At 42.3% G+C, this 14944-nt stretch overlaps 1 protein-coding gene across 4 annotated transcripts in view; it reads right to left on the reverse strand.

The window, feature by feature from the left end:
- Cnot4 (CCR4-NOT transcription complex subunit 4) overlaps positions 1-14944 on the reverse strand; it is a 151949-nt gene that overhangs the window by 83392 nt on the left and 53613 nt on the right. For all 4 annotated transcript variants that reach the window (XM_045160273.1, XM_004661188.3, XM_004661187.2 and 1 more), the window contains exon 2: positions 2864-3131. In XM_045160273.1, coding sequence (XP_045016208.1) covers positions 2864-3037 — 174 coding nt within the window. In that variant the 5' untranslated portion in view covers positions 3038-3131. The remainder of the gene's footprint in view (positions 1-2863; positions 3132-14944) is intronic.

The following is a 14944-nucleotide window of genomic DNA, read 5'->3' on the forward strand; positions in this document are numbered from 1 at the left end:
GGACCTAGAAATGCCTGCGAGGGATTATCTAGATTAGGTTAACTGAGATGGGAAGACCCACCTTAAAAGTGGGTAGCAACACTCCATAGGCTGGAGACCTGGACTATAAAAAAGGCGAAAGCGGGAGCCAGGTGCGGTGGTGGCGCATAACTTTAATCCCAGCATTCAGGAGGCAGAGATAGGAGGATCGCTGTGATTTTGAGGCCACCTTGCGATTACACAGAGTTCCAGGTCTAGCTACAGTGAGACCCTACCTCGGAAAATGCATACATGCATGCATGCATGCATGCATGCATGAATGAGAGAGCTGTCTGAGCAGCACCATTCATTGTGCTCTGCTTTCTCTCTGTGGGCAGCATGTGACTTAGCTCTGCTTCAAACTTCTGTCATCAAGCCTTCACCATGATAGTCTGCAACCTGAAACTATAAGCTGAAATAAAGATTTCTTCTGGCTGAAGAGATGGCTAAGTGGTTAAGGCGCTTGCCTGCAAAGGACCCAGGTTCAAACCCCAGGACCCACGTAAGCTAGATGCACAAGGTGCATGTGTCTGGAGTTCGTTTGCAGTGGCTGGAGGCCCTGGTATGCCCATTTTTTTCTCTCTCTCCCCCCTCCTACCCTTCCTCTTTCTCTGTCATATAAATAAATATTTTTTTAAAAAGTAAGATAAAGAGTGATTAAATAAGACTCTCAACATCAAACTCTGGTCTCCACATGCACATGCACATATGCAGGCACACATATGGGCACATACATACTCTCACACATACCACACACACATACATGCAGAGGTGGGGAAGGATCAAGAGAGCACTCTACCTTGACAGAACTCCAAAAACAACATGTGAGAGTAAAGAATTTTATGAAAGTCACAATACTGAACCAGGGAAGGTGGCACAAATTCAGGAGGCTGAAATAGGAGAAATACCTTGAGTTCAAAGACAGCCGAGGCCACAGACTGAGTTCCAGGTCAGCTTGGGTAAAATGAGGCCCTACCTCAACAACAACAAAAAAAGGAAATCTCATGGGGCTGGAGAGATGGCTTAGCCATTAAGGCACTTGCCTGCAAAGCCAAAGAACTTAGGTTTGATTCCCCAGGACCCACGTAAGCCAGATGCAGAAGGTGGCACATGTGTCTGGAGTTTGTTTGCAGAGGCTAGAGGCCCTGATGTGCCCATTCTCTCTCTATCTATGTGTGTCTCTCTCCCTCTGCTTCTCTCTCTCTCTCTCTCTCTCTCTCTCTGTGTGTGTGTGTGTGTGTGTGTGTGTGTGTCTCAAATAAATAAATTTCGTTTGTTTGCTTGTGAAGCCTAAAGATTCATGTTTGACTCTCCAGGTCCCACATATGCTAGACGCACAGTGACACAAGTGAGCACACAAGGTCATACAAGTCTGAATTTCAACTGCAGTGGCTGGAGGCCATGGTATGTCAATTTTCTCTCTCTCTCTTTCGCATAAAAAAAAAGACCAGTCCATTGGGCTTGCCTTAAGAAAAAGGAAAACGAAAGCTCAGAGGTATGTAACTTTTTATATTTTAGGTATGTAAAGTTCATGTTAGCTTTGTCAAAATTTGGTGGTAATAAACAAACGAGCTCTTTGAAATGGGTAAGTAGAAAAGAAAGTGTAAATCACACACACTTTAAAGAGAAGCAAAGCTGAGTTCAGTGCTATACACCTGTAGCCTTAGTACTCAAGATGCTGAAGTGCTTTGAACCCACATAGTGACACACACACACACACACACACACACACACACACAGAGGGGTGGGGGGACTCTAGCCAGGTTTGGTGGCCCATACCTTTAATTCAAGGTAGGAAGATCAGGCTGAGACTACATAGTGAATTCCAGGTCAGCCTGGGCTAGAGACCCTATCTCAACCCCCCCCCCAAATTAAAATTAAAATAAAAAAGGAAAACGCTATACATGACAGATATCTGCATTAAGCCATAAGCTAATAAATAAGGTCCATTAAAAAAAATGCAACTAAAAAAGGTACAGTTACCTGTTTGTTGTGGGGACAAAAACCCAACTAGAATCAGCTTACAGAAGGAAAGGGTTTATTTCAGTCCTACATATTCCAGGCCAAGTTCCATCATAGCAGAAGAAGCTAAGTCACTTTCATACATCCACAGCAGAGAGAAAAACACCACCAGCAAACATGAACAGCCAGAGCTCAAACTGACTCTCAACACACCTAGAAGGGCTGGACTCGACCCACCCCTCAATGACACACCTCTAGCAGGACTCTGCCAACTAGACACTTAAGTAAGAAGCTTAATCTAAATCAAAATTACCTGAGTACATTTCTATTCAAACCACAACACCTAACCTAATAATTCATTCACTACACTGTAACTATGTTGTATTTATCAAAATAATACAACCCAGAGAATAAGAGACCTAACAGATTTTTAGTTACTCTAGGTTTTCAATAATATATTTCAAGAAAAAGAGTTTAGATTCAAAAGCTATACTTGATTCCCTAGCTTTCTACTCATAAGTTGAATCTAGCCAGGTGGAAAATGGGAGTGGAAGAATAATCCAAGAATTATTGCAAGGGTTCAACAAATGAGCAGCTATTTTATAAGCTAGGATTTCTCTTATCATTTTAACATCTGGTAGTAAACATCCTTTTAAACAGTGGGCATCAAGTCCATCTCATCTCAACCAGAGAAATAGCGACCTAACCAACAAAGCCAAGACTTCACTGACTACCTAGTGCAGTGACCTTGTAATGCTCAATACAATGTCACATGAGGTTTGAAACCAATTACTCATATTGATGGGGGAAAGAAAAATACAGTTAAAACTGTACAAGAAATTAATACAGCTAAGCAATGATAAAGCTACTTTGAAATACTTACCTTTCTACATGCAGGACAAAGCCCATTTTCATCAGTGCGAATTCTATGCCAACAAAATCTGCAAATCTGGTAGCCACAGGTGCAAGGGAAAAAGTTGATATCATCTATCTCCAACGGTTCCATGCAAAGAGGGCATTCCACAGGGTCTTCCTTTGCATCAGGACTGCGAGACATCTTCACGTGTATTAAACAGCAGCAAAAAGTTTATAATAATTTAAGGGAGAAGGAAATTCAGCACTGAGAGCTAAAAATGTCGAACTTTGAAGAGCTGCGTAAGAAAAAACAAAAAATAATTTACTACTACAAAAAAAAATTAATGAAGAATCACACTGTCAAAAAGTACTACATTTTGTTATACTCATAGAATGGAGTTCAGAATGAATTTCTGAAAATTTCCACTTAAAGGATTAGCATTATTAATTTTTGAATGTAACAGAAATTTAAAAGAACTTTCTTTTACTAGATAAAATATCTATTACCAACCTATATACTAATTATAACATACTTTTATGAAAAAAATAAAGAAGCACCTTTAACTTTAAAAGATTCTCTGGGGATGGAAGGATTCTTAATAGATAAGGCACTTGCCTGGAATGCCAAAGGACCCAGGTTCAATCCAAGACCCACATAAGCCAGATGCACAAGGTGGCACATGTGTCTGGAGTACGTTTGTAGCAGTGGAGGCCCTGGCATGCCCATTCTGTCTGTCTCTCCCCCAACCCCCTGTCTCAAATAAATAAATAAATAAATTTTTTTAAAGGATACTCTTGAACGATCTCATCTTTGACCTAAAATGTATACTATTCCTGGGCATATACCCCAAAGACTCCACTCTTTACTACAGATACCTGCTCAGCCATGCTTTCTGCTCCTCTATTCATAATAACTAGGAATTAGGATCAATCCAGAGGCCCATCAACTGATGCATAGATAAGGAAGATGTGGTACATATACACAACGGTAAGGAAAAATGAAATAATGAAACTGCAGAAAAAAATGGAAGGAGTTGGAAAAAAATCTTTCTAAGCCAGGTCATGCAGGAACTGAAAGACAAAAGCTACATGTATTCTCTCATCTGTGGTTCCTAACTGGGATTAACTGGGGTGAGAGCAAATGGTAGTAAGCATCAGGAATATGTCCATAAAACCAGAATGAGACTAAAAGAGAGAAGGAGGGAGAGAGAAGAGGAGTTACTTAACAGGTTAGGGAAGGGACAGAATATAGGGGGTGGGATGGGCTTGGAGGAATGGGGATAGGGAGTGTGGACAGGTGGTTACACAAAAATTAAGATAACATGAATCAGTTCCATAGAAACCATCACCCTGGCTAGCATTCTACAAGATACAACCACCATTGAGGCAGGAAAAAAAAAAACAAACTTAACCTTAAAACCATGGACACTGACAGATAAATCCAAGATCCAGAATTGCATTGCCCCCACAGTGAGCTGTTGGCCAGGGAGACCAACCCCAAAATTGTCCAAATATTGACTGCCTGCCAGAACTAAAAGGTAAGACCCTACTGCAGAAAACACCACAGGCTGCAGTCACAGGACATCAGAATGTCATGCTTCACCCAAAAAAGTAAACTACCTCCCTCCTGGCTAGCCCTCACAGCGCTGGAGAGCCCCATGGGAGCCACTGAAGGACAACAGTCACCAACACTATAAATAAGCAGGAGGCCCAGCAGACTATAAAATCAACCAGTCTGACAAGAAATACACACTTGTGGACTGGAGAAATGGCTTAGCAGTTAAGGTGCTTGCCTGTGAAGCCTAAGGACCCAATTAGTCACATGCACATGAGAAAGGTCTCACACGTGCACAAGGTGGCACACGCATCTAGAGTTTGATTGCAGTGGCTGGAGGCCCTGGTGCACCAACTGACTGACTCACTCTCTCCCTCATAAAATAAATAAATAAATAAAACTACACACATGCAATAATGGCACACAGCCTCCGCAGGTAACCAACTGTTCTCTGACTGGCTATGAGGCCCACTCATGGGAAAGATCTCATTATCTGGTGCTGGAAACCAAGTCAGAATCTCATGGTCAGGAAACCATAGACTTCAGAGAGAAGCCTCCACTGCTCTCTGAAGAAGAGTGTGGGCTTACACACAAAAATGACTCTCAAATAACTTTACATAACCCCTCTAACCCAATCTCCCCTCACTCTTGGTTGGTGTGATAGTTTAAATAAATGCCCCCCAATATATTTAGTGTTTTATTAGTTTGTAGTTTGGATCTGCAGCCACCTGACTAGAAAAGGTGTCACTAAACAGATCTTAAGGTGTGGTGGTGGGTTTGAAATTCCAATCTAAAGATAGACAAAGTGTGCCTAACTAGAGTTCTTACAGTGTGTTGTGTTTTTTGTTGTGGCTTTTGGGCTTTGGGCTTATGGATTCTCTCTCTCTCTGCTTGGACCTGTGAAAGCAGGCCAGCTTCTACCATTATAGAATATCCCCTGAATCTGTAAGCTTCAATAAATACCCCTTTCTCCTTAACTGTGCCTGGTTTGGGAGTTCATCTCAGTAAACCTAAAGCTGTCTACGACAGAATTAGTACCAAGAATAGGATGAGATAAACCTGACCATGTGGATTTCAGTCTTTGGGAACTTTTGTTTTGGAACAATGGGCATGGACTTGGTGCTTACAACTAAAGATGTCTTCTGGAGCAGTTAAGCCAAGTATTATGAACTATTCTTGTAAAAGTTTAAAAATGCTAAGTACAGAGAGTATTGAACTCCAAGGCTTGGCTTATGAGCTTTCTAAGGGGAAGGAAAGACAACAGAGGACTTTATTGGAACTGGACTACTGACATAAGGGCTAGCTAGCTGCGTTCTGCTGCCCAGGCCCACAGAGTTTGATCAAGGTTAAGTTTGTAATAGACTGATGTACTAAAGATATTGGGCTGAAAGATTTAAAATTTTAAGTTGAAAAACCTCAAATAAGTTAAAATTACAGGCACTGAGACTGATTTTAGGTTTATATGAACAGGAAGTATATACCATACAGCCCTAAATGACCTTGAACTTGCTACTTTGACGAGACTGGCCTTTAACTAGATGTGACCCACCTGTCATTTCCTCCCAGGTAGTAGGATTATAGACATGCTCCACCACATCTAGCAGAAGAACATTGTTAGAAGCTTACTAGAGTCTTAGTGAAGTAATTTACTGAGTGGTAGGAAGAAAATAAGATACTAGGATTTATGAACTAAAAATCCTTCTAGATTACCATAAATAAAAGATGACATATAGATGACAAATTGAGGTTTTGCTTTTGAATTTCTAAAAAAGTTTGTAAGACTGAACCTTCCCATTTAGAAGGAAAGGGATGGGCTGGAGAGATGGCTTAGTAGTTAAGGTGCTTCCTGCAAAGGCTAACAACCTGAGATCAACTCCCCAGTACCCACAGAGAGCCAGATGCACAAAATGGTACATAAATCTGTAGTTCATTTGCAGCAGCTGGAGGCCTTGGAATGCCCATTCTACCTCTCCTCTCCCCTCCTCGCCTCTCCCCTCCCCCTCTCCTCTCTCTCTGCTTACAAATAAATAAATAAAAAATTTTAATGCAGGGCTGGGGCTGGAGAGATGGCTTAAAGTTTAACACACTTGCTTGCAAAGCCTAAGGACACATGTTCAACTCTCCAGATCCCACATAAGCTAGATGCACAAAGGTGAGGCAACCATAAGGTTGCACATGCCCACTAGGTGGCGCAAGCACCTGGAGTCCACTTGCAATGGATAAGGTCTTGGTGCGACAATTCTCTCTCTCTCTCTCTAAAAATAAATAACTAAATGCAGGACTGAAGAGATGCCTTAGTGGTTAAGGCGCCAGCCTGCAAAGCCTAAGAACCCATGTCTGACTCGCCAGATCACATTTAAGCCAGATGTACAAGGTGACACAAGCACACAAAGTTGCACATGTATCTGAAGTTCAATTACAGTGGCTGGAGGCCCTGGTGCACCAATTCTCGGTCTGTCTTTCCCTCCCTCCCTCCCTCCCTCCCTCCCTCCCTCCTTCTCTCTCTCTCTCTCTCTCACACACACACACACACACACACACACACACACACACACGTGCACACGTTTGCTCTTGCTCTCTCATTAAAAAAAAAAAAAAAAGGCCAGTCTGCTAGGCTTGCCTCAAAATTTAAAAATGCAAACATAGGGGATAGAGAGATGGCTCAGCAGCTAAAGGTACTTGCTTGCAAAGCCTGCTGGCAACAGGTTCAATTCCCCAACCACTCCCATATAAGGCAGACAAAAATTTACACAAGGGCTGAAGAAATGACTTAGGGTTAAGGCACTTGTCTGCAAAGGCAAAGATTCGATTCCCCAGGACTCACGAAAGATAGATGCACAAGGTGGCACATATACCTGGAATTTGTTTGCATCAGCTGGAGGACCTGGAGCACCCATTCTCCCTCCCTCTCTATCTGCCTCCCTCTCAAATAAATACATAAAAATAAAAATATAAGCCAGGCGTGGTAGTGTACACCTTTAATCCCAGTACCAGGGAGGCAAAGGTAGGAGGATCATTATGATTTTGAGGCTAGTCTGGGACTACAGTGAGTTCTAGGTCATCCTGGGCTCTGGATTTAGACCCTACACCTCAAAAAAAAAAAAAAGTCAAGTCAAGCCAATGACTTCCTGCATGGATGTAGGAGTACTAAGGAGAGAAGTGATCCATTTTCCATTTTCCATTCAATAATTAATTCTGTAGGAAAACCATATGCATGTAAATTAACTAATCTTGACAGTGACTTGCAATCTTGTCAACCTGATGGGATTTAGAATCACTATGTAAACAGACTTCTGGGCATATCTGTGAGGGAGTTTCTAAAACCGGTTAAGTAAAGATGGAAGACAACCCTAAAAAGGGGTTCTATCATTCCATGGCCTGAGGCTCTGGACAAATAAAAAAGAGAAAGATTAGCTCCAGCAATCACTGTTCCCTACTTCTGACTGGATGCAATGTGACCAACTGCTTCTTGTTCCTGCCACCACATCTTCCTTGACAGAACTGTAAACTACAACTAAATCATTCCTCCCTCAAGATGATTCTTGTTGGTTATTTTTTTCAGAGCAACAAGAAAAATAACTAAGATAACATCTCTTATAAAGCTGCAACTAAGACTAACGGGCATAACTTAAAATCAAGATTACCATCTTCAAATCAATCACATTTCCAAGATGGTAAGACACAGTTGTTTACTCAAGGAGCAGCTCCATAAGCTCATGGATGGAATGCGAATCCCTAGAGAGTAAAATGACATTCCTTTCTCAAATTCTACAGCAAAATTTTACCTTTCTGCATCTATATTATATATAGCACAGTACAAAATCTGACATGCTCTCAAATTACCTAATATTTCAGGTAACATGTATTAAGTGCACAAAATCAGAACACTAAAGTATATCCCTCACATTTATGAAAGTATACCAAACAGCTACAATGGAGGGGAGGGGAGGGGAGGGGAGGGGAGGGGAGGGGAGGGGAGGGGAGGGGAGGGGAGGGAGGGGAGGGGAGGGGAGGGGAGGGGAGGGGAGGGGAGGGGAGGGGAGGGGAGGGGAGGGGAGGGGAGGGAGGGGAGGGGAGGGGAGGGGAGGGGAGGGGAGGGGAGGGGAGGGGAGGGGAGGGGAGGGGAGGGGAGGGGAGGGGAGGGGAGGGGAGGGGAGGGGAGAAAAGAAGCCAAGTACAAACTGCTGGAGTACTGTTTGCCACAAGAAAAAAGGCCTAATATGTATCTGTATAAGCCAACATGCAGGTGCTGTATAATGATTTCTGCATTTAAAAAAGTCTTTCAAGGGCTGGAGAGATGGCTTAGTGGTTAAGCGCTTGCCTGTGAAGCCTAAGGACCCCGGTTCGAGGCTCAATTCCCCAGGACCCACGTTAGCCAGATGCACAAGGGGGCACACACATCTGGAGTTCGTTTGCAGTGGCTGGAGGCCCTGGCGTGCCCATTCTCTCTGTCTCTCTCTTTCTCTCTCACTCTCTCTCTCTCTCTCTCTCTCTGCCTCTTTCTCTCTCTGCTGCTCTCAACTAAATAAATAAATATATTTAAAAAAGTCTTTCAATATAATTAGATACATAATCATAGAAAAGATGACAATAGTTGATAAAAGTGGTTACCTAAACAAAAACAAGGAAGAAAATAGAAAGCCTAGAAACTGAAACTTATCTATGCTCTTTGCAATTTTAATTTTTAAAGAGTATTAAACTTTCAAACCCTTGAATATAAAAATTGTGTCTATTTTTTTCACACTGTACCATAGATTTGTGCTGCAAATTGTAACTTCCTAAAACTGCTTGGGGGGAGAAGATAAAAACAGCTATTCAGGGCTGGAAAGATGGCTTAGCAGTTAAGGCACTGGCCTGTGAATCCTAAGAACACAGGTTCAATTCGCCAGTACCCACATAAACCAGACACACAAGGTGACGCGTGTGTGGAGTTCATTAGCAGAGGCTGCGGTCCTGGCGTGCCTGTGGCCTGTCCTCCCCCGCTACTACCTCTCTCAGCCTCTTCCTCTGCCACCTAATAATATAGCTTGGGGACTGGAGAGTTGCTGTAGCAGTTAAGGCATGTGCCTGCAAAGCCAAGGACCCAGGTTCAACCAGTGCCCATGTAAGCCAGATGCACAAGGTGGCACATGTGTTGAGTTCGTTTGCAGTGGCTAGAGGCCCTGATGCACCCATTCTCTCTTTCTCTCCCTCTAATAAATAAGTAAATAAGTAATAATAATATAGTTTGTTTCCTTCTTTTAAACCATCCTGTTTTTGAATTTTAGATATAAATATCTGCTTTTCTAGTAGGTAAACAATATTAACTTAATTAAATCTTAAGTATAGCAGGCAAGCAAAAATATAAATAATACCCAGGCATGGTGGCACACACCTTTAGCACAGCACTTAGAAGGCAGAGATAGGAGGATTGCCATGAGTTCAAAGCCACCCTGAAAGTACATAGTGAGTTTGAGGACAGCCTGGACTAGAGCTAGACCCTACCTTAAAAACCAAAAATAAATAAATAATGAAAAATGTATACTTATACTTTAATGTACACTTAGAGAATAAGCGTCAACATGCTTCCTACTAAATACTTTCTCAGAACAAGGATAAGAATTTAAGAAATCAAAGGCTAAGCCTGAAGAAAATGTTATTAATAAGGTAAAATAAAAATGCATAGAGCCAGATGTGGTGGCTTATACCTTTAATCCCACCGAGCACCTGGGAAGCAGAGGTAGGAGGATCACTGTGAGTTCTAGGACACCCTGAGACTACATAGACAATTCCAGGTCAGTCTGGACTACAGTGAAACCCTACCTCAAAAAAAAAAAAGAAATGCATAGAATCAAAGCAACTAATTACTGTACTAATTAGTTCTCTACCACAGTTATATGCAAGTTGTCAGGAAAGAAAGTTTCTATATTATTGGTATTTTCAATTAAAAAAAAAAACAGATGTGGGCTGGAGAGATGGCTTAGCGGTTAAGCGCTTGCCTGTGAAGCCTAAGGACCCCGGTTCGAGGCTTGGTTCCCCAGGTCCCACGTTAGCCAGATGCACAAGGGGGCGCACGCGTCTGGAGTTCGTTTGCAGAGGCTGGAAGCCCTGGCGCGCCCATTCTCTCTCTCTCCCTCTACCTGTCTTTCTCTCTGTGTCTGTCGCTCTCAAATAAATAAATAAATAATTTAAAAAAAAAAAAAAACAGATGTATAGTGGAAAAAGCACTATACCAATTTAGTCTGTAAGGGGGCTGAAGAGATAGTTCAATGGTTAAGGAAGTTTGCTTGCAAACCTGATGGCCTGGGTTTGATTCCCTGGTACACACGTAAAGTCAAATATACAAAGTGGCACATACAACTGGAGTTCATATACAGTGGCAAAAGCTCTGGTGCACCCATCTTCTCTCTTTCCTTGCAAATAAAACAAAACCATTAAAAATTGTATAAGGCTGGAGAGATGGATTAGCAGTTAAAGGTACCTGCTTGCAGTGCCTGATGGCCTGGGTTCAACTCACCACTGTACATATAAAGCCAGATCGACAAAGTAGTACATGCATCTGGAGTTTGTTTGCAATGGCAAGGGGCCCTGACACATTCATTCTCGTGTGTGTTCGCTTCTTCTTTTTCTAATAAGTAAATAAATATAATATTTTTTTAAAGACAAAGTCTGGGCTAGAGAGATGGCTTAGCAGTTAAGGTACTTGCCTGCAAAGCCAAAGGACCTTGGTTCAATTCCCCAAGACCCACATAAGCCAGATGCACAAGGTGGCATATACATCTGGAGTTCATTTGCAGTGGCTGAAGGCCCTGGCACACCCATATACATATTCATTCATATCCTCCCCCTCTCTCTCCCCCCCCCCCTCTCTCTCTCTCTCTCTCTCTCTCTCTCTCTCTCACACACACACACACACACATACACACACACACACAAATAAAAAATAAAATATATTTAAAAACTGAAGTCTATAAGAATGGACCTAGCCATATACTTGAAACAAATGCATTTGGTATCATCAGATTTTCCCTTAGTCAGTTTGGACTTACAATATTTGTCCTCATAGTATTGTTTCTTATAACAATTTATAGTATGTCATTAGTAATGGACAAGAGAGATAAAATTCATTTAATAAGAAACACTATGGTCTGCATGCTCAGCTAGGAGGAAGCTGAGGCAGGGTAGGGAAGAGGGATTTTTGAATGTAAGAATTCAAGACCAAGCCGGGCGTGGTGGCACATGCCTTTAATCCCAGCACTCAGGAGGCAGAGGTAGGAGGATCGCCATAAGTTTGAGGCCACCCTGAGACTACACAGTGAATTCCAGGTAAGCCTGGGCTAGGAGGGGAAAACACAAACATAAGCAAGGTACACGTGTAATCCTAGAATTTAAAAGGCTGAAGCAAGACAATTGCTGCAAGTTCTAGGCCAGCAGGGGGGCTATACACTGAAATCCTGTCTCATTCCCCCATATACATCCAAACTTTGATCTACAGAAATGAATATATATTGCAAATGGCTTACGAGAATTAAAACATGCAGGTTTAAATGACAGTAACCTTTATGCATGTAAATTCAAAGATGACCAAGGATACTGTTTAATCATTTGTAATGGAAGATGGGTGTTTGGTTTCTGTTTTGAGATGGTATTATTCCATAGTCATGCTGACCTGGAACTCACTAGATAGATAGTCTAGGCTACCCTTAAACTTGCAGCCATCTTCCTACTTCAGCCTCCAGAGTAATAGTATTAGAGATATGAGCCACTATGCACAGCAAAATGGAAAATATACTAACTAATCCACATTACTGTCATCTTAGAAAGCAAAAGCCCAATAAAGAAGCCTAACACTCAGATGCTCTAAATTTGGGTCAGCAACATCTCTGTGAGGGCTAGAGTAAATATTTTATCTGCATATAATGATGAATACCTATGAACTCAGCCACTTGGGAGGCTGAGACAGAGGGATCACAGTTTTAGGCCAGCCTGGGTAACTTCACTAGATCCCATCTCAAAAATAAAGGTGGGGCTGGAAAGATTGCTCAAGGGTTAAGGCTTTAGCCTGCAAAGCCCAACAACCAGCGTTTGATTCCCTAGTACCCACATAAAGTCAGCCTGAGTGAGACTGAGACCTTGCCTAGAAAACAAACAAACAAAAAAACAAAAAAAAACCCTTTAGACCTACTACATTTGACAACTTTCCTATTTGCTGAAACTTGTCACTGGAGGTACAGGGAGGGTGATATGTGCCTTCTGCAGCATGGGAACTCTGTAGACATACCCTTGTCCTTGCCTCCTTTACCCATCTCTGCCCTGGCTACTCATTCATATCCTCTGGAATAAACCGGTAAATGCTAAAACATCTCTGAGGTCTGTAAACCATTCTAACAAACACAGCTACTCAGCAACCCCACTACTTTAGACTGATGTCTTAAGAGACAGTTTTGTGAAGCCAAAATCCTATGAGCTCTGACTTCAACTTCAGGTTAATGGCATCAGAATGAAATGGAATTATAGAACACTATGCTGGTGTCTGATGAAGAACTGCTTGATAGGCGCTCCACAGCTACACAGAAGTATCCTGTGGTATGAGAAGAAACCCCTTGTTTTTCCTCTTTATACATGCCTTACTAAATTGGCCCTAGCATGTTATGAAAAAGAAATTCTCGAACTATTTTAAAATATAATTGTTGGGGTGGAGAGATGGCTTAGCCGTTAAGGTGTCTGCCTGCAAAGCCAAAGGATCCAGGTTGGATTCCCCAGGACCCACGAAAACCAGATGCACAAAGGTAGCACATGCGTCTGCAGTTTGTCTGCAGTAGCAGCAAGCCCTGGTGTGCCCATTTTCTTGCTGTCTCTCATATAAATAAATAAATAAGTATTTCAGGGAGCTCTAGAGATGCCTGAGTAGTTAAGTGCACTTATATGTAAGCATGAGGGCCTGAGGAAGCCTGGGACGAATCAAGTTTGATTCCTCTAGCACCCTCATGACAGCTGGGAATAGCCACAGACTTTGTTAACCACAATACTTTGGGGAGCAGAGACTAAAGAAGGCTGGGTTTTACAAAAATAGCAAGCTATGGAATCAGTAAGAGACTCCATCTGGAGGAAAAGCAGGAGTGAATGATGAAGAGGGCCACCTAGCAATAGCTTTTGGCTGCCACAGGTACATGCACAGGGCATATCACGAACACACAAACGCTTTCTCTCAACACAACATACATGCAAAAAATTATTTCTGGATAGCCAGATATGTTGGTACATGCCTTTAATCCCAGCACTCAGGAGGCCGAGGTAGGAGCATCACTGTGAGTTTGAGGCCACCCTGAAATTACAAAATCAATTCCAGGTTAGCCTGAGCTAGAATGAGACCTTACCTGGAAAAAAAAAAAAAATTTATTTCTGAATTTTCAAATCCTTAACACACTAGCCAAGTGTGGTGGCACACAATACAGTAGTCCCAGCACTAAGGAAGCCGAGGCAGAGGACTGCAGAGAATTCAAGGCCAGCATAGACTAAATAGCAACTAAAAAGCCAGCCAAGGCTACACAGCAAGACTCTACCTCAAAACAAGAAAATATGAGCCGGGTATGGTGGTGCACGCCTTTAATCCCAGCACTCAGGAAGCAGAGGTAGGAGGATCACCATGAGTTCAAAGCCACCATGAGACTACATAGTGAATTCCAGGTCAGCCTGAACTAGAGCGAGACCCTACCATGAAAAACAAACAACAAAAAAAAAAAAAACACAGAAAGAAAATATTACACAATTTGATGATTGAGGCTTATTTTCCAATTAAACAAAATCAAGAAATAGCCAGGCATGGTAGTACACGCCTTTAATTCCTACACTCAGGAGGCAGATGTAGGAGGATCGCCTTGAGTTCAAAGCCACCCTGAAACTCCATGTCAGCCTACCTCAAAAAACCAAAAAAAAAAAAAGAAAAAAGGAAGAGCAAACCAGCCAGCCCAAATGAGCCAACACGTGCAATCTAGTGGCACATCTGTCATGGTGGAAACCAACTGCCCTCCAAATGGACTGGAGGCCCGCTCCATGGGGGGGAACACATCCCTGATACTGAAAACTTAAAATGGGTAGTCATGAGCCCTAGAGGTGTAACATCTGCTGATGTCGGGGAAAATATATATACTATGCTTATCAAACTGCCCAGTAAGCACTTTTCTTAATATTTATACCCTTATATTAACACTACTCTCACTTTGGGTAGAGAATATTCTCTTTTCAGATGGCAGTGACCTTGGGATGAGTCAGAAGGTATCATAGTGCTGGAAAGAAGTGACTGGAGTACTGAGTAACATCTCGATCACACCTTCCAAGGCTCAGGGTCTAATGCAGAAGAGGTGGCAGAAAGAATTTAAGAGCCAAAGGAAGGGTAGGACTCTGTACAACGTTCTCCCTCCAGATATAAAATGGCCTGGATATCCATGACCTCATAGTGCCTGACACTACCTACACAAGACCATCATAAGAGGAGGAGAAGGCCATGACATCAAAATAAAAGAGAGACTGATTGAGAGGGGGAGAGGATATGATGGAGAATGGAATTTCAAAGGG

This window comes from Jaculus jaculus, chromosome 10 (genome assembly GCF_020740685.1).
Source record: "Jaculus jaculus isolate mJacJac1 chromosome 10, mJacJac1.mat.Y.cur, whole genome shotgun sequence".
Classification (NCBI taxonomy): domain Eukaryota; kingdom Metazoa; phylum Chordata; class Mammalia; order Rodentia; family Dipodidae; genus Jaculus; species Jaculus jaculus.